The sequence below is a fragment of the Heptranchias perlo genome, chromosome 22, assembly GCF_035084215.1.
Source record: "Heptranchias perlo isolate sHepPer1 chromosome 22, sHepPer1.hap1, whole genome shotgun sequence".
Taxonomy (NCBI): Eukaryota; Metazoa; Chordata; class Chondrichthyes; order Hexanchiformes; family Hexanchidae; genus Heptranchias; species Heptranchias perlo.
Window position 1 is genome coordinate 14,113,309 of NC_090346.1, and position 20,768 is coordinate 14,134,076.

The following is a 20,768-nucleotide window of genomic DNA, read 5'->3' on the forward strand; positions in this document are numbered from 1 at the left end:
TTTTGTTTTGAAATTTGGAGCCATCTTCTGTGAACTCATCAGCTTTAGCACCCTCACTACAGTCCCCTTTCATAAAAGGCCACTGCGAGGTAAAGAAAAAAGAGGCAGGTACTGTGGACTTCTTTCTGCCGACCGCCCCAGAGCCATGCATTCTCCAAGGTATATTTTTCCCTAGTCCAAAGGAATATTATATCTTGAAGGATGCCTACCACGATCTGTACTTCCTTAGGTGATCGTCTTAAGGGCGTATTTGGAATGCCCCACGTGCTTGGCTAATGCGTAAAATTGGCTAGGCAGCAAAGACGTTTCCAGGATTACTTTGACCTGACCCTAGAATAAGCTGTTCCCTGGAAAGGCGAACTCCATCAGCCTTTTTTTGAAAATCAAGCAGATTCTGTGCCAAGCAAAGGATGTGGAACAGTGCCACAAGCAGACATCCTGGCCTTTGTGTCTACGGCATCAATCACCAGTAAATGTAGCATCATTGCTGCCTGGCCAATGTTACTCATTCAATTCCTGGCTACTGCAGGAACTTGGGTGACAGCCAAATCAATTTGGGCAGCTTGTTGTTGCGCAAACTTCATCTAGTGGGCTTGGCATGAAGTCCTATGCATCTGGAATGCTCACTACAAGACAAACTTCTTACCCAATGTGTCCAGCTGTTACAAATTCTCTCTCAGGAAGCATTAGAGCTTTATTTTACCTGAACTTGAAAGATATTATCAAGTCAGCATGTAGCTATGTAAACATAAACCCATACTGCCTAAACAGCCACGACACTACAGCATCTTCCTGCCTCAAATTTCCTCACATTACTTTTGTCACAGTCCACACAAGGAGTTGTAAGTGGAATCCAGCAAACTCATGACCGGCAGAAATATCTACCAAACCAATTAAGGCATTCTTGTTCACCCCAGGTTGTGCCTGTAGCTGGACTCCCACAACTGACAGACAATCCAGCATTAGTTCCTTAAAATGAACTGTGTGCTGCATCAGCAATCCGTCCCTCCTGCTGAGTCTCAAGACTTCCTGGAATGAGGAACCCTTCCTCTATGCCCTCATACTCCTCAGAAAATAATAGTGACCTGTCTTGGCCAATTCAGTGGAAGCCATGGACCTCCTTTCTCAGGCAACACCTAAGCCAAGAGCCTGGAAGATCGCCATGTTTGGACTGGTGCCATGAATTCGAAGATCATCTTCTCTACAAATGCAAAGGCTACAGGAGTGGATTTGTGCAGTTTTCCACCAAGCAGAAAAATAATAACTTTTTTTCTGTGTAGGACACAGCAGACACATCTACTGCTGATAAATGGAGAAGTGCTTCTCAGAATGAGACATAATATACAGCAAAAACGGAGAAAAGCCTGTCAGCCCAAGTACAAGTTTCTTAAAAGGGCATTTTCCACTGGGAAGACACCAACACCCTATTTGAAAATGAAGGTTGAACAAATGAGGAAAAAGTGCGTTTAGATCATCTTGCTCCAGTCCTCTGGAAAGATTTTATTTTTACAGTCACCTGCTAAAGCAAGAGGATGTAGATCATGAGCCATGGCATATAACCTTCAATCTTTGGCCTCCTACACTGTTCCAACCAAGCTGAAACCCAAACTTCAGGAACAGTATTTCATCTTTCTCCTGGGCATTCTGCAGTCCTCCAATCTGAAGAATAATTTTCACAACTTTAGATCTTGGTGATCTCCCCATTCTCAAGCCATTTCATCCCCCTCAATTTTCAACGTTTTTTTATGTGTTCATCTTTCCCATGCTTTTTCAACGTCTTAGCTATTTTCATGCACTTTTGTTCTTTTACTGTTTCTTTGTATAGCACCCAGCAGTTCTCAGCTCTTTCTAGCCATTAACTGCCTGTCTGAGATGCAAGTCATTCTTCTTAAATCCTACCCTTTGCTTTCTCCCCCACCTCCTTTGTTTTGTTCAGTCCTATAAAAAGATCTTCAGGCTTTCAGTTCCGATGAAGTATCTTTTCACTTTACAGATGTTGATGGACCTGCTGTGTACTTCCAGCATTTTCCATTTTTATTTCATGTTGTACTTAGTTACTTCCCAGAAGTGACCAGAATTCTTCCTTACAAATCAGCGGTGCAAGTGGGAGATAAATTGTATTCAATGGCCCATCAAGTTTATACTATCCTAAATATTCAAAAAAAATTAGACCTAAATTTTAAACAGGGATTATATAGACGCAGAGATTGCATGGTTAGTGTTGGTGGGATAACTATGAAGCTGTGTACCTCCTTCTCTTCCCCCTACACCCACCCCCACCACTTGAGTATCACCACCTCAGTTGTGACAACATCTTCATTAATACAAAAAAAATTGAATTTACGTCATTACATGTAGCATAAACATGAAGCACGTGTGCTAGCATTTACTGCACAAACCAAGCTCTTCGAAGGTTAAAATTGTGTCATAAGTCCTATAAAAATAAGTTCTACAAACAATAATATCAATTCAAAATGTCAGAATTTGTGATACAACTTCTTTACAGTGCAATTTTTATTTCTGATGGCTTACACACAACTTAACTCAATCTTCCTGAAATGCCATAAGCAGCTTGCTGACATTTTGAGCACAGTAAATAAAGAAAAATCACCCAGCTAACAACGCAATTTTAAACAGTGTATTTTTCTTGGCTGTTAAAAATTGCCCAATCTCAATGCATTTTAAATTCTCATTACAAATACAAGGAACTTTTCAGCAAGGATAACCAATGTTACTGAACGTATAACAGTTTTTATTTTTATTATAGTTGCAGAACCAATTTATCCCTGGCACAGGAACTAGAAAACAGCCATTCCCAATTGCAATTTTAATAATATCACTTGTACAGATACACAATAAAACAGAAAAAATATATAGATCTAGAGATATGCTCTCCTTCAACCTTTTACGTGATGCAGTAGCACTTGTGCGTCAAAATAAATAAAAATGCATTAAAAAAAACTCCCAAAGTCTTATCCTGCAGATTCAACATGTGAAACCATTGACTTGCTGAGTGATGTCATTTCAGAATAGCATTCCTAATGATAATTCAACCTTTTCACTCATATTTGGTTATAATCAACAGAAATGTTTAAATAACTTTGCTCCGAGCGTGCTATGCATTCTGCTTCTCCAAAAGATATGCTACACGAGTAATAATGGTGCTGCTTGGTCCTCATCTCACAATAGATTCATTAAAAGCTTTTCCTATAATTATTTTCTCTTCCTACTTCATTCCCCTCCAGCTCTCTAATCTTGTTTCTTTCCACCACATGTTTCACTTGTTGTAATCCCAGGACATTTCCACTTCAGAGGGCCATAGCAGCATCAACAATCAACTTCTCAAAATGGACAAATTATATCAGGATAGTTTGAAAGAGAAAACTACCTATGCTACTGAACTAAATCTGTTGATGGTATGCAGAATGAACAGCAACTATTCTGTCTTCCTAACGCTAGAGGTTAGAAAAAAATGGAGAATACAAGTGAACAAACAAGAAAAAGGAAATAAAGACAAGTGCAAGGAAAAACTTGTACAGTATTTGACATTGAAGTGAAGGAGGGGAGGGGTCAATCTTCTTTTGTTAACGTTTGTCCAGAAACAATCAGATCTAGATTAGTTAACCAGACAACTCAGGCTTGTGATTAGTTAATATAAGTAAGATTACCACTGAGACAGGAGGTGCTATTATTATCCCTAATGGCAGAAGTATAAAAAAATAACCCTTGTATTTCAAAATCTAGCCAGGTACACATTGTGTTAGAATCAGTGTTTCCTGGTTAAAGCAGAGACAACATGGTATCTCAGCTACCTACTGTCACTGTGCCTTTGTTCTGAATCTTCATCGATAGCTCTATGGCCAGAAGCTGCCTGAATCTGGGATAAATATGGCAAGCTTTCCGTTATCTTTTTGGCAGTTCACACAGCACAGTTCCATTAAATATACAGGTTGCTGTGGTGGGGCAGGACTCCTTGAGTAGAACAGTGTACATTTAATTAAAAAAATGAAAAGATCTTCATTAGTTTGGTTTGAAAAAAAACAGCTTTAAAGCAACCGTGACGATGAAGGACTCCATTTTTAACCTTCTGCTTTACCTTTACTTCTGTGTAATAGTACTCTTTAATAAACATAATTTAGTATTTTTTAGCCTAAGCTACATGATCTGTCAGCATGATGTTTTTCACTGGCTCATGGACATCTGAAACATTGTTTCTGGTGCACTCCCATTGAGATAACAGTTCTTTGTTTGCCCTATGGCAGCACTATCCCAGATATCTTGCACACAAATTCAAGTTTTACTAAATACAAAGCAGTTTGCCTGTGGAAGCTGGCTTTCGCAGTGAGCTTAAGCAAAAGTGGTGGGAAATAACCCAAATTGTAACAATGATCCTCAGATAAAAAGAAATACCTCAAAGTGCTTAACAAGGTAGAATTGTGGACATCAAGCAGGAAAGGGAAGTAAAAAAAACACCAAAGGGAAAAACATTTTTGAAGGAAGGGAAGATGTAACAAGGAATAGTGGTTGAAATATCAACAGAGAAAGCAATGAACAAATAGTAAGTCGGTGTCAGAAGAGCAGAAGGTGCACGTGCGGATGTCCAGCTGGAGATTATTATTCAGATGAGGTGGAACAGAGCTGTAGAGGGATATGAAAACGAGAACCTTGAAATAGATTCGGTAGAACACAACCAGCAGAGATTAGCAAGGACGGGAGTGACGTGTGGGTAGATTTTATATGGAGGATGACGTGGGCCACTGAGTTCTGAATTTCCTGGAGTTTGCACTGCATGCAAATAAGGAGGCTGGTAAGCAGTGTTGGAGAGGACAACCCTTGAGTAGACAATGGCATGTATCAGCATTCTTAACAATGGAGGAGAGGCAAGTATGTAAGTGGGCAACATTCCACATTTGGAAGAAATCAGTCTTATCAACAGAGCAAATATAAAGTAAGAAGCTCAGCTCAAAGTCAAAGGGGGGTGCCAAAGTTGCACACCTCCAGATTCAGCCCTAGATGGCAACCAGAGGAGTCAAGTCCAGAAGCACATAGATGCTGGCAGGAACCGAAAAGGATGGTTTTCGTTTTATCGATATTAAGTCGAAGTCAATATTTTTACAGTATTTAATGTCAGATAGAATTTTAGAATCTCGCGTATATACTGCCAGATATCGGGCCTACATGCTGGTTGTACATTAGGTGCTGGCAAACAAATGCACATTTACACATGGTTGGTGGTCCAATATTTTGTGGTAGGCACTGAATTGTCCACAATGCAGCGTTTATGCGTATTTTAATCACAGCCTCTGTAATTTCTTTTGTACTGTGATATTTACATTCATAGTCTACAGCTGTACACCTCAATACAACAGCTGAGGTGCCCCGATATTTGCTTGAATTGGAGCTGCGCACTGGTTTTAACAAAATGCCTTGAAGACAGTACTGACCTATATTTAGATTTGCAGTGCTATTTTCCTTTCTTTGAAAACAGCAAAATCCTCACAGCTGTGCAATGAAGGACACGTTTAACAGATGCTATTCAATAACCATTTTAAACATGCTCTTTTACTAAAAGTGCTCAAGGGTTTCATTATCTTTTACAGTAGTAAAGGAAGAAATCAGAGAAAAATAACAAGAGAGATGCTCTGAAGAACCATGTAGAGGCTACACAAGTGGCATTTTTCTTGCAATCTGAGGTTAAAATCAATTATAAAAGTAGAGTGTTTTGCTAGTTGTGTGAAGTGGAAGGGAATTGCTAGCGGTTGCGGTGACGAATGACATCTATGCTATTCTTTGAAGAAGTATTTTTTCTTCTTTCATAAAAGGGGGAAAAAATAAGTGGTCAGGATCTGGAATGCACTGCCCAAGGGGGTGGTGAAGGCAGATTCAATCATGGCCTCCAGAAGGGAACTGGATAAGTACTTGAAAGGAAAAAATATGCAGGGCTACGGGGAAAGGGCGGGGGAGTGGGACTAGCTGGATTGCTCTTGCATAGAGCCGGTGCAGACTCGATGGGCCAAATGGCCTCCTTCCATGCTGTAATCTTTCTATGATTCTATGATTCATCATTACTAGTTAATTCAAAATGCTCTTAATAGGAAGTCAATCTTGAACAGACTTAATGAGTTCCCTATCCATAAAGTTATTTAGTATTTTCAAAGTTGTATTGGAAAGGTATTTGGATATTAGAGAGTTGTTTAAAAAAAAACTTTACCCCCAAATAAACAAACAATAATGGAAATAATCAAATAAATAAAATAAATCCTAAAGCAATACCTTATGGCCAGAATAAGCTCTCCCGAACAGTAACTGGGTTCGATCACAAAAATACAGGAGTGCATCAATATGACGAAAGGGTCTCTGATATCTGATTTTGCTAAACTGAATGTGCTTTTCCGATAGTTATAATTAACCCTACCCCCTCCCTAAAGCAAACACAAACCACCCAAGGACCAGCAGGAAGTGTATTGCACACACTTAATGCTGGTACAAAGATCATTAGGTTTTACTAGTCCCTGCAGTGTTCCCTAATAATAAGTATTCCCATTTTCTGCCTCATTTCTTTTTTTTAAACAACTCATGTGGGAGACCTTTAAGATACGCAAGTTAGTAAAATAGCACAAAAGTATCACAAAACCACACTTGAAGGGAAAAATACTCACATGAACTATTTCAGTTTTATAAAAACTCGACATCAGCCTCCAAAACCAAACACAAAAATTTACATTTTGCCTGGTTGTTTGAGAACTTTGACAACGATGATTGCAAGTATAAGAATTTTTCTTCTGTTTAGAAGAAAAAAACTTTTATTTTTAAAAAAAGCCTAGCTTAAGTTCCATGTTGCTCCCTAGCCTCACTGACACGAGGGAAGCGGTAAGAACTCCAAACATTTGGATCGGAATTTATCTGCTCTTGCTTAATTTCCCAAGGCATTCACTCGTATTAAGGTCAATTCGGTTAAGAAAGGTTGGGTCAGCACCAGTGTTAAATCTAGGCCTAATACCAAAGAAGCCAACGCTTGGCTGACATTCCAAACACCAGAGAATAGATCAAAGATGTCCAAATAAGCCAGGTTATCAAAAAAAATTAAAATTGATATTAAGAAAGGTGACCAAAAGCTTGGTCAAAGAGGTAGGTTTTAAGGGGCATCTTAAAGGAGGAGAGTTAGAGGCAGAGAGGTTTAGGGAGGGAATTCCAGAGCTTAGGGCCTAGACTGGCATTGTTACGGAGGTGGAAGTAGGCGGTCTTGGTGATGGAGAGGATATGGGGTCGGAAGCTCATCTCAGGGTCAAATAGATCGCCATAGTTGCAAACTGTCTGATTCAGCCTCAGACAGTGGCCAGGGAGAGGGATGGAGTCAGTGGCGGGGATTGAAGACAATGGCTTTGGTCTTCTCAATATTTAGATGGAGGGAATTTCTGCTCATCCAGTACTGGATGTCGGACAAGTAGCGTGACAAATCAGAGACAAATCCTACATTTAGAACTTGTCTGTACACAAGGATTTAATGCAAAGTCAATCATACTATCTTCTCAGAATTTTGCTAGCTTCAGAAAAATGTTGCTACCAATGGCCAAATCAATTTTTCTGAAGTAAATAAAAATCTTCTCCCAGTTTGCTCCTCTCCTCTGTCAAAATGCAGGCAAAATCATCCCAAGGCATCCTGGTGGTCTCACTCAGTCAACCCTGTCCAATCTTGTGCAGACAGTTATGATTCCCTGTCCAAAGAACTCAGCCAAAAATGGTGGCCTTGGTGATGAGTTTTTCTTTTGGTTTTATTTTAAGTTTATAATGGGTCATAAGTTTTTTTTGTTGGTCAGCTGTGTAGCACCACTGAGTGCTTGAACCACTGATGCTCCACAATAAGTCACGGCACAACTAACGATGGCTGAAAGTATCGGTCTGACTGTTCTCAGACACACAATAAATTTGTACCTATATAACTAAGACCAGAAACACATAGCACATGCAATATAGGACCTTGTATGTTGCATAAAACGAGTCATTCACCTTGCTTATTAAATCACACACCAGAAGATAAACTACCCTCAACAACACTGCAAATCATTTCAGTTCACTAAAATTTGTTCATCTGAAATTGAAGTAGTAACGTTGACTGCCTGTCCCAGAACTCTACTCACCTAGTAGTGACAGAGGAGTTCTGTTGCTTGAGGACAAGTTCGCGTTGCTGTAACCGAACAATCTCTCGTGAAAGATCTTCAGGACTCCTGAAAAATACATGCAGAAAAAGGATCAAGCAAGCAATGTTTTAAAATGTTGTACATTTTTACACATGACTTTTAAAAAAAAGTGTCAATAATCTGCTCTTTTAAGCAACAATAATTTTAAATATTTTTGCATGAATAGCTTTTTCAGCTCTCAATTATAGGTCGCAAAACTTAAGATTCACTAATCACTATTATCGAGTAAAAACGTTTTTAAAATAAATTACTTCCTTACAAGTGTAAAATGACTGTGGGATGGAGGCACTGACTAAATCTTATGTGCTGCAAGCTTTAAGGAACATTTATTATGTGGGAAATCCAGAGTCAGCAGTTCTTGAGGAAGTGCTGCAAAACAAACAGTGACTACTAGCATGTTACCTACACTGCTAGACAAAGTACAACACAGCAAGATTATCCTTTTTTTTTGTTTTGTACCAAAAAAAAATGCTGCTAAAATACTTTTTCCAATTCTGACTCAAAAAGCCAGCAGGCTGTTTCAATATAACAGATCACAAGTTGAGGGAAACAATTAGGTGGATTCATATTCAAGAACATACAAAGTATTCCATTTTAAAATTCTGGCTTGCCTTGAGAAATCCTCAGCCTGAGCAATTATGCTCTTGCTGCATAATTTCAAATGTTAGTTAAGCAGTCTTTCCACCATCACTAACACCACACGCTTGAATCCTTTTGCACAAATAGTGAAGATAGTGGAAAATTAGTCACTTCTGAGATAACGAACACTTTCACTCCTTCCGTGGCACCCTGATTTTAAGCAAACTCCAAATTTTGCAGGTTACAGCATAAATAATGTGCATGAGATCAGGAGGAAGTGGCCTTTCCTAGTGCTTGTAGGGAAACCCTCCGATCAGAGAAAACATTGCATTTATAACCAAAATGGTTCGAGGATACTGCCGAAGTGAAATGTTTGGGAAGACAATTTTTTTCATTTTCAATGAACAATCAAGTTGAGGGCAAGAGAGTCTGGAAAGCTTTACTCTCCACCTGGTCACGTTGCACCTGATTGAGGAGTGATTGATATGGACACTCGGGAGCAAAAAACAGAAAACTGTTTTATTTCCCAACAATGACGTCCCTCACCTTGATGAGTAAATGAGTACTTCAAAAATATAGATAAATTTACAGTAGAATTTAAGCAATCAATCAGAAGTGGGTTTTTTTCCCAAAATGCTTGATTTAAATAAATGACCAATTAATTGGCAAAACTATTTCAAATGTATATACTGTAGCTTGTGAATTTGCTCTATTGTAAAGCTTTCAATCTAACACAGAGCAGATGTGCTTAGGTTGGAGGGTTCCTTTTATTATTTGACAGTCTTCATTGAACTCCCATCTGTTGTGCGCATTAGTTTTATTCATTGCATTCCACACAAATGTAAAGTTTTATTGATAGCAGTAAAACTAAATTTGAGCTAAGTAGCAGAATTCCTTCCTGACTGTCAAATTTTATCGAAAAATTAAATGAAGCTTTTATCTACACCTACCAGCTTCCCTGAAGCCACAAGCTGAGAATGGGTGCCAATTAGCTTGCAATTCAAAAGTAACATTGCAGTGCACTACTGAAAAAAAAACCTTCATGATTTTGGTTGGATGCCTGTCCCAACATCTATAATGGTGTCTTAACATTTGTAAATAAAGGTTAGCATGCTTGATGCTTCACTTTTGCCTGCACATTTGCACTTAATAGCAAACCTGGCAAGGGAGTCTAACTGAATTTGAGTATTCTCAATTTATAAACGTGCTGGCTGCAAAACTTTCTTTCAATTAGATTTTTTTTTGAAGTAACTGTATTTCATCCACAATATGAAATGTTCCACTTTTTTTTTTAAGTTGCAATTATAAAGCACTTTCTCACATCAAATTTTTTCAGAACATGTTTCATACGGTGCATTACTTTTCCAATGCAGTCACTTAGGCAAACGATTCTATTCTGCACAACATTCTCCACAACCATCCATGTACAATCTATAATAGCTGAACACAATGAGTATGATGGCTATGCCTTCTTCACATACACTAAATCAAAACAGCAAATTATTTCATATATCAGATATACTCAGGCATGATTGTAGAGCATGTGGTACTTAATAAAAGGTTATGTGAATACAGGTAGACATAATATACTCTGGAGTTGGGAGATTTAGCATTTGCAAAATGAACATCAATTACTCTGTTAACATGACATCAATATGTCATGCAGTCATACTTCCATATCTTAAATTACCACACAAGAGTCGATCAAATGGTTATTAAATAGAATTTTCTACCACCTCAGAGACCAATACTCATTTATACATTTAAACTGATGCAGTTGTCCCAGGAAGAATGATCCAGACTGTGATTAGAATGGAATGCTCCTTTAAGTTACAGGATTGCTGCAATATTTCTTCTCTATTCTTCCTTCCTCTAATCCAAACAAGTATTTTGAAGACTTTTATTGAGGTCTATCACTCAGTGACCTGCTCTCATCCCTCTGACAATACACCTCTTAAAATACCCATAAGGAGATGCACAACTTGCAGGGAGGGTGTGAAAGAGAGATTCTCCTGAATTTCCCCTCCAGTCTCTGTGTAGAACTGTTTAACCTCTGCTGAAGGCATGGCCTATGTAAGCTGCTCCTGGGTAAAGAAATCAGACATAAGACTATAACCTGCCATTCCTTGCCAAACTCCATTAATCAGTGTACCCACAATACACTGCAATTCAGTACTTGTGCACAAAATTTGGGCCACTGTTGAACTGGATTAAGTTCTGGAATGCAGAGAACAAGTTAAAGTTTGTAAGCTTATCCAAGAAATTTAGACAGCACCGAAAGGTGCAAGATTTAAAAAAAGTAATTCACCTTGCTCCATCTTCCATTTCCACACTTTCAAGTCATTCAGGTCACCTTAACCATGTCTATTCAGGCCATCCTCCTGGTTCCATCACCATTTGCACCAACCAGCCCCCCATCCCAAACCTATATCCTTCTACTTATAGGCTGACACTCTAGCGCATTACTGAGGGAGTGCTGCGTTGTCACAGATGTCGTTCTTCGGGTGAGGCATTAAAACGAAGTCCCATTTCCCTGTTCAGGTGTTCATAAAAGATCCCAAAGAAAAGCAAGGAGTTCTATACTGGTCATTAATCTCATTGCAGTTTGTGGAACCTTGCTGGGCACAAATTTGCTACCTTAATTGCCTACAAAGCAATAGCGACTAATTAATTCATTGATTGTGAAGCACTTTGGGGAGGTCCTGAGGCTGAGAAAGACACTATAAAAATGAAAGTTCTTTCTTTCTTATTGATGCATCTTGCAATGATCAGACAGCACGATATGCCTTCAGCTAAAGATTCAAAGCTCAGTTTGATTAAAATTAAATTTGTTAAATTAAATTTCAAAGGGGGATTGGATAAAAATTTGAAGGGGAAAATTGTGCAGGGCTATGAAGAAAGAGTCCTCGCAGGGGTGTTTGCTAGTGCTGTTGGGGAAGGTTTAAACTAGAGTGGCAGGGGGATGGGGACCTGAGCAGGGAGACAGAGGTGGGGGAAACAATGATAGAAACAAAAAGACAGAAAGGGAAGAAGCAATAGTGGAAGGCAGAGAAAGCAAGGGCGAAAAACAAATAGGGCCATAGTGCAAAATAAAACTAAGATGACAAGCAATCTTAAAAAGACAAGTCTAAAGGCATTGTGTCTTAATGTGCAGAGCATTCACAATAAGCTAGATGAATTAACAGTGCAGATAGATATTAACGGTTATGATATAGTTGCGATTACGGAGACATGGCCGCAAGGTGACCAAGGATGGGAACTGGACATCCAGGGGTATTCAATATTTAGGAAGGACAGGCAAAAAGGGAAAGGAGGTGGGATAGCGTTGTTAGTAAAGGAGAAAATCAATGCAATAGTGAGAAAGGATATTGGCTCGGAAAATCACGATGTGGAATCTGTATGGTGGAGCTAAGAAACACCAAGGGGCAGAAAACGTTGGTGGGGGCTGTCTATAGGCCCCCAAACAGTAGTGGAGATGTAGGGGAGGGCATTAAACAGGAAATTAGAAACGCGTGCAAGAAGGGTACAACTATAATCATGAGTGACTTTAATCTACATATTGATTGGTCAAACCAAATTAGCAATAATACTGTGGGGGAAGAATTCCTGCAGTGTGTTCGTGATGGTTTTCTAGGCCATAACGTTGAGGAACCAACTAGAGAACAGGCGATCCTAGACTGGGTATTGTGCAATGAGAAAGGATTAATTAACAATCTTGTTGTGCAGGGTCCCTTAGGGAAGAACGATCATAACATGATAGAATTCCTCATTAAGATGGAGAGTGAAATAGTTGAATCCGAAACTCGGGTCCTGAATCTAAATAAAGGAAATTACGAAAGTATGAGGTGCGAGTTGGCCATGATAGATTGGGGAACTTTACTAAAAGGGATAATGGTGGATAGGCAATGGCTAATATTTAAAGAATGTGTGCAGGAATTACAATTATTCATTCCTGTCTGGCGCAAAAATAAAACAGGAAAGGTGGCTCAACCGTGGTTTACAAAAGAAATTACGGATAGTATTAGATCCAAAGAGGAGACATATAAAATTGCCAGAAAAAGCGGCAAGCCTGAGGATTGGGAGCAGTTTAGAATTCAACAAAGGAGGACAAAGAAATTGATTAAGAGGGGAAAAATAGAATATGAGAGTAAACTAGCAGGGAACATAAAAACTGACTATAAAAGCTTCTATAAATATGTCAAGAGAAAAAGATTGGTGAAGACAAATGTAGGTCCCTTACAGTCAGAAATGGGGGAAATTATAATGGGGAACAAAGAAATGGCAGAACAATTAAACACATACTTTGGTTCTGTCTTCACAAAGGAGGATACAAATAACCTCCCAGAAATGTTAGGGAACCAAGGGTCTGGTGAGAGGGAGGAACTGAAAGAAACCAGTATTAGTAAAAAAAATAATGCTAGGGAAATTAATGGGGCTAAATCCCCAGGGCCTGATAATCTACATCCCAGAGTACTAAAAGAAGTGGCCCTGGAAATAGTGGATGCATTGGCGGTCATCTTCCAAACTTGTATAGACTCTGGAACAATTCCTACAGATTGGAGGGAGGCAAATGTAACCCCACTATTTAAAAAAGGAGGGAGAGAAAAAACAGGGAATTACAGACCAGTTAGCCTAACATCAGTAGTGGGGAAAATGCTAGAGTCTATTATAAAAGATGTGATAACAGAACACTTGGAAGGCATTAATGGGATTGGACAAAGTCAGCATGAGTTTATGAAAGGGAAATCACGCTTAACAAATCTACTGGAGTTTTTTGAAGATGTAACTAGTAGAATAGATAGGGGAGAATCAGTGGATGTGGTGTATTTGGATTTTCAGAAGATTTTTGATAAGGTCCCACACAAGAGGTTAGTGTGCAAAATTAAAGCACATGGGATTGTGGGGGAATATACTGGCATGGATTAAGAATTGGTTGACAGACAGGAAACAGAGAGTAGAATAAACGGGTCTTTTTCGGGGTGGCAGGCAGTGACTAGTGGGGTACTGCAGGGATCAGAGCTTGGGCCCCAGCTATTCCCAATATATATCAATGATTTGGATGAGGGAACGGAATGTAACATTTCCAAGTTTGCAGACGACACAAAGCTGGGGTGGAATGAGCTGTGAGGAGGAGGCAAAGAGGCTCCAATGTGATTTAGACAAGTTGGGTGAGTGGGCAAGAACATGGCAGATGCAGTATAATGTGGATAAATGTGAGGTTATCCACTTTTGTTGTAAAAACAGAAAGGCAGATTATTATCTGAATGGTGATAGATTGGGAAAAGGGGAGGTGCAACGAGACCTGGGAGTCCTTATACACTAGTCACTGAAAGCGAGCATTCAGATGCAACAAGCAGTTAGGAAGGCGAATGGTATGTTGGCCTTCATTGCAAGAGGATTTGAGTCCAGAAACAGGGATGTCTTACTGCAGTTGTATGGGGCCTTGGTGAGACCACATCTGGAGTATTGTGTGCAGTTTTGGTCTCCTTATCTGAGGAAGGATATCCTTGCCATGGAAGGAGTGCAACGAAGGTTTACCAGACTGATTCCTAGGATGGCAGGACTGACATATGAGGAGAGATTGGGTCGACTAGGCCTATATTCACTAGAGTTTAGAAGAATGAGAGGTGATCTCATCGAAACATATAAAATTCTATCAGGACTAGACAGACTAGATGCAGGGAGGATATTCCCGATGGCTGGGGAGTCCAGAACCAGGGGTCACAATCTCAGGATACGGGGTATACCATTTAGAACAGAGATGAGGAGAAATTTCTTCACTGAGGGTGGTGAACCTGTGGAATTCTCTACCACAGAAGACAGTGGAGACCATTAAATATATTCAAGAAGGAGATAGATATATAGGGAAAAAGCAGGAACAGGGTATTGAGTTAGACAATCAGTCATGATCATTTTGAATGGCGGATCAGGCCCGAAGGGCCGAATGGCCTACTCTTGCTCCAATTTTCTATGTTTCTATGAGCAGGGGAGTGGGACTAACTGGATCACTATCTCAAACAGCTGGCACAGGCACAATGAGCCAAATGACCTCCTTCTGTGCTGTGTGATTCTATGAGCATGACCAGGGCTCAGCAGCTGGGAGACAGGAACAGAAGGTGTCACAGCAGCATCATGTGGCAGCAGGCCTGCAACTACATTGTGACAGGCAGCTGTTTACATAGGAAAATCCATTTATAAGGCATTTCAATTGTTAATGTTGACATTCAAGAGCTACCAGAAATCATAACAACAGGAAGTTGGTTCAGACATACATGCATTTATAAGATTATTAATTTATAAAATTTGACTATCAACACCTACAGGATTGCAAGTTGTAATTCTAGTTGTCTTCTTGCTTTACAGGCTTTATTTTACTCACAGTAGCTGGATCTAAATTGAAAAAACATCTCATCAGACTACCTAAAAGGATTCTAAGTAAAGATTCATTACTGCCTGCCCTGGGTATAAAAACTGTACATTAGATATGCATTATTCAACTAAGTAACATACCATTAAGACTGCTGCGGTAGAAATGGACTTTAAATTTGAGAAATTGTTTCGTGCATCAGATATCAATCCAGCTGTGTCTGGGATAAGCACAATTACATTGGAATGTGTAATTTCTATCCTGTCTAGATTTCTTGTGAATCATTTGAAGAAATAAATTTAAGCACTGAAAGTAGGCAGCTGAGTTAATAACGATAGAGTGGTTTTAGTGTGGTTGTCTTAATCATTCATTTATTTAAAATGAGAACTGATTGGAGATAGTGCATGTGAAAGAACATTAAAAAATTGTTTTTATGTTTTTGTAGTCTGAGTAGTTGAACAGTTGTATTATCAGCCTGTTTACTAATGCTTCAATGGATTAAGAGTTCACCTGAACCTCTCAACTGAATTAGAAACATAGAAACATAAACATAGAAAATAGGAGCAAGAGTAGGCCATTCGGTCCTTCGGGCCTGCTCCGCCATTCAAAATTATCATGCCTGATCGTCTAACTCAGTACCCTGTTCCCGTTTTTTCCCCATATCCCTTGATCCCTTTAGCATTAAGAAATATATCTATCTCCTTCTTGAATACATCTAATGACTTGGTCTCCACTACCTTCTATGATAGAGAATTCCACAGGTTCACCACCCTCTGAGTGAAGAAATTTCTCCTCATCATCTCGGTTCTAAATGGCATACCCCGTATCCTGAGACCGTGAATCCTGGTTCTGGACTCCCCAGCCATCGGGAACATCCTCCCTGCATCTATTCTGTAGTCCATCACTACCCCGTGTTTTCTGTTTACTTTATTTCTCATAATTGGGATGGACATAAATTCCATGCAAGAATAGACAAGGGCAGAGCTTTGGTGAGACCTAACCTAGAGTACTGCGATCAGTTTTGGTCTCCCTATCTAAGGAAGAATATACTTGCCTTAGAGGCGGTACAATGAAAGTTCACTAGATTAATTCCTGGGATGAGAGGATTGTCCTGTGAGGAGAGATTGAGTAGAATGAGCCTATACTCTCTGGAGTTTAGAAGAATGAGAGGTGATCTCATTGAAACATATAAAATTATGAGGGGGGCTTGACAGGGTAGATGCTGAGAGTTTGTTTCCCACGGCTGGAGAGTCTAGCACCAGGGGGCATAATCGCAGGATAAGGGGTCAGCCATTTAAGACTGAGATGAGGAAGAATTTGTTTACTCAGAGAGTTGTGAATCTTTGGAATTCTCTATCCCAGGGAGCTGTGGATGCTGAGTCGAATATATTCAAGGCTGAGATAGAAAGATTTTTGGACTCTAGGGAAATCAAGGGATATGGGGATCAGGCAGGGAAGTGGAGTTGAGGTCGAAGATCAGCCATGATCTGACTGAATAGCGGAGCAGGCTCGAGGGGCCGTGTGGCCTACTCCTGTACCTATTTCTTATGTTCTTATGGCAACAGCACCACAAAGGTAGGGGGAACCCATCGGTTCAATTCCCCAATGCCACTAAATTACCAATCTCAGCAAGTGCCTCAAGTACATCAGACCCCTCCCTGCAGGGAATGAGGCGAGTCTATCCCAGACACCTTCGCATGCCTTCCCTCAGCAGAACCAGAGGGGAGATGAGGAGAAATTTTATTTTAGCAGCGAGTTGTTATGATCTGGAATGCACTGCCTGAAAGAAAGGGTGGTGGAAGCAGATTCAAAAGTAACTTTCAAAATGGAGTTGTATACCCGAAAAGGAAAAATTTGCAGGGCTATGGGGAAAGAGCAGGGGGCAGGGAAAGATTGAGACTGATTGGATAGCTCTTATAAAGAGCCAGCACAGGTACAATGGGTCAAATGGCCTCCTTCTGTGCTCAATGATTCTATGATTCCATGATAACAGCCTGAAGACACTGATTGCAGAGGTCTAGATGCAAGTCATCCAGTTGCCATTCAAAACAGGTGCGGAAGAAAATAGAGGGGCACACGTCCCTGACAGAATTACAGCAGCCCTGCTTGGAAAGCTGCAAAGGAACGTCCATTGTTTATTCCTGTCCTCGGTATGTTCAATTACCATGTAGACCATGACTTGATTTAACAAGGAGGAAAGATTTTCCTGGTAATTTGCATTCCGTGGGTAATAAAACAGCGCAGTAAAATTACCATTGTCTCATTGTAAATTTATACTGCATAATAATCAGTGCTGCACATTAATATAGTTTAGTACACCTCCATCTCAATGTGAAGGGCTGTCAGTTTCAGTAACGATTTTGGGACATTTCACTTACCAGACTCGGGTTAGAAATTGCACCAATCTTATGAAAAAATAATTCACACTAACAAAGTTAAATAGTGCTGCTGAAGAGTTGAAACAGCTTTACAGCTAGCTCCACTGAAGTCAGAAGGAGGAAAGAAACAAGTAAAGTGTCCACAGTAAGTGTTCTTTACAGCAGTGACAACACGTGTTGTATAATGTCTGACTTGCTTACTGTGCCAGGGTAGTTTATTGAAGAACCAAAATATGTACACCAAAGCATTTTTTGGATGGATTTTTGATGGTTTTAGAATAAAGCTCATTTCAGGATGATCCTTTAAATCATTCACCAAGAACTGAATTTTGATGGACAAGGTTACAGGTATCTATTAAGTTTCAGTTAAACAGTAGCAAACGTAGTTCATCAGAGTCAGGACCGCATCCCTGCCAGATATTCCATCAAACAAGCATAAATCTTATCTCCACACTGAAACAGGTGTTGAGTACATTAGAAGCAGATAGTTCTCCGAATTAGCCTGGCCACCATCTGTCAGTAACTAGTACCAGCTGGCTTCAATCACAGCAGAGAATCTCCGTCAACTGCCCACAAACCAACATTTCAGCCCAAAAGCCCCAAGGAAATGAATTACACACATCCCTGACAGGTGTAAATAAAATAAGGATATCTGAAATTTACAGCAGGGCTTTACAATCACACAGAGGATTAAAGTATGGCTTCAAATAGGCCTTTACGCCAATTAAACCTGCAGTAAAACCCACTGGACACAAAATATTATTTTCAATTTGTTACACAAACTTTATCTGCATCACACACAAGACATTTAACCAACATTGTAAGTCAGAGATACAATACACTAGAGTCAGTACTGTGCTCTCCCTGTGTGGATCTCAGCCAGAGCAGCAGTTGAGGTACTCCTGAGTTTTGGGAGATGAGGCAGAAATGAGCCAGAATTCCCAATCCGAATGGCTATCTAATGTCCCCTGCTGGAAAGTGTACAGTGCAGACATCTGACAAGAACATCAGGCTCGGTTGTCATGCCCTCCAGTCAAATAGCCTGCCAACACTCGCTCTCTACGTTTCAGACATGGAGGGCAAATGTGCAATGAGTGAAATGCCCAGGGATTAGGTAATCCCCTTTGATCTCAGCTCTTTATATTAACTGTTTTTGCAAGAGCTCTGAATCTAGTTTAGGAAAACGTGAAATGCATTCTGATTAACACACTGCAAATTGATAGGGATTAGAAGTTTGGCATCAGTTGACACCATTTGGATTCAATACACCAGGTACTGGTTATCTGTCTTTTAGCATCTTCAATCTGTTAACAATCTAGCCATTTAGAGTATACCTTCTTTCGTTATTCTTTTTTCCAAGAACTACTACTTCATACGTGGAATTTTCTGACCAGCCATGCAACTGATGGGGCCTTGCATGCAGCTCATTGGTACATTGAAGATACAATGCCTATGATCCTCCCTCCATTAATGTCAATGGGCGGAAAAATCAATGGATTTAACCCACGATTTTCCAAGAAGCCTCCCACTTAGTACGACACCCCATTCGTGGCTCAGAGTCTAGGACAATTCTTCTTCACATTTTGCCATGCCCTACTGAGTATCACGGAGATGTGCCAAATCTTGTACAGAAGTACCACAGAATCAATGCTTTTGTGCTGCAGAATTTGGCTGGACTTGCTATAGAATTCAACAGGCCCAGATGAGAGAACAAGCGAGAAAGAGCACACAAGCAAAAGAGGGCAAGAGAGATAGCCAATGAGCACAAGTGAAATAACAGAAGGAGAGCAAGCAAGCAAGAAAGAGCAAGAAAGAAAAAGAGCGTGAGAAAGAATGAGCAAAAGAAAGAAAGAGCAAGGACGGAAGAAACTGAACAAACATTTTCAGAATCCAGGTTTACTTATATCCAGGACTGACATCCTAAACACCTGCAAATCAAATTCAGTTGCAAATATACTGGAACGTGCCTGGCCATTTCGTGCTGTGTATACAAGTTTATGTATCCATTAATGTTACTACTAAAGCCAACATGCCACTATAACCCTGTTATTGTGCATGTTTAATCTCTTCTGTCACTAACTATAGCATTTTCTTTTATTCTCTTTTCTGAAATGGTGCACCTATTAATTTCGTCAGTTTATGATATTGCATCTTGTTTGGTCCCCTGCAATGTGTCACTGAATCTTAGTTTTATTATTCTATTTGCATCAGTGTTTCTGTCCAACAATCTTATTCAATCATATTTTCTCCCACTTAATACAGAGTGCCCCAATTGAAGAGCTCAGCAGCAACTAAATGTGGTTTGTATGGTATTAATTCTAGTTTTCTCCTGCTCTCCATCACTATTTACATAAAATATTCATGCCTACACTCCACGCCGATTACATAGAATTTAGAATCATAGAAGTTTACAGCACAGAAACAGGCCATTCGGCCTAACTGGTCTATTCCAGTGTTTATGCTCCACACGAGCCTCCTCCTACCCTCGTTCATCTAACCCTATCAGCGTATCTTTCTATTCCTTTCTCGCTCATGTACTTATGAAAGTATCTACCCCTGAAATGCATCTATGCTATTCGCCTTAACTACTCCTTGTGATAGCATGTTCCACATTCTAACCACTCTCTAGATGAAGAAGTTTCTCCTTACTTCCTTATTGGATTTATTAGTGACTACCTTATATTTATGGCCCCTAGTTTTGGATTTCCCCCACATTCTCCCAGTTCAGTTAAATGAAGTGTCTGTACAGCCCAAACTCTCTCTAATTACTATTTCTCTTGATTCAGTGACAAGGAGGGAGAGTATTCATGTGCAGTTTTTCTGAAAAGACATAGTTATCAAGGAAAGACAATGTAGATATGCATGTTACATGTTTATGCTGCACAGTTTTCCAAGAACTGCCACTTGTTTTTTTGTTATTATGACTCATACCCATTTTCTGCTCTTAACTCTGTATGGTTGCATCTCTTAACACATCTCTTGGTGCACAGAAGATCCTCATTGACAAGCCACTGAATGTGTGATTTAGCCCAAAAATGGGGAAACATCAAATGAGTACTGAGAATCACAGAAGTGAGCTGCATTAGTCTTGTTTGAGTGGGAGGAATTTCATACCAGAAAGCACAAAACATTCCATTTATGCAAATCTTATATAAAATGTTATATTAAAACTAATATATCATTTTAGCCTGGATTATTATTAACATGGAAGAATCTAATACCACCCATATGTCTATGAAACAGTTT

At 39.7% G+C, this 20,768-nt stretch overlaps 1 protein-coding gene across 3 annotated transcripts in view; it reads right to left on the reverse strand.

The window, feature by feature from the left end:
* Positions 1-20,768, reverse strand: part of mad1l1 (mitotic arrest deficient 1 like 1) — a 730,635-nt gene that overhangs the window by 643,744 nt on the left and 66,123 nt on the right. For 2 of the 3 annotated variants that reach the window (XM_068002946.1, XM_068002948.1), the window contains exon 10: positions 8,139-8,225. The exons of the other annotated variant lie outside the window; for it this stretch is intronic. In XM_068002946.1, coding sequence (XP_067859047.1) covers positions 8,139-8,225 — 87 coding nt within the window. The remainder of the gene's footprint in view (positions 1-8,138; positions 8,226-20,768) is intronic. 3 annotated transcript variants of the gene reach the window in all.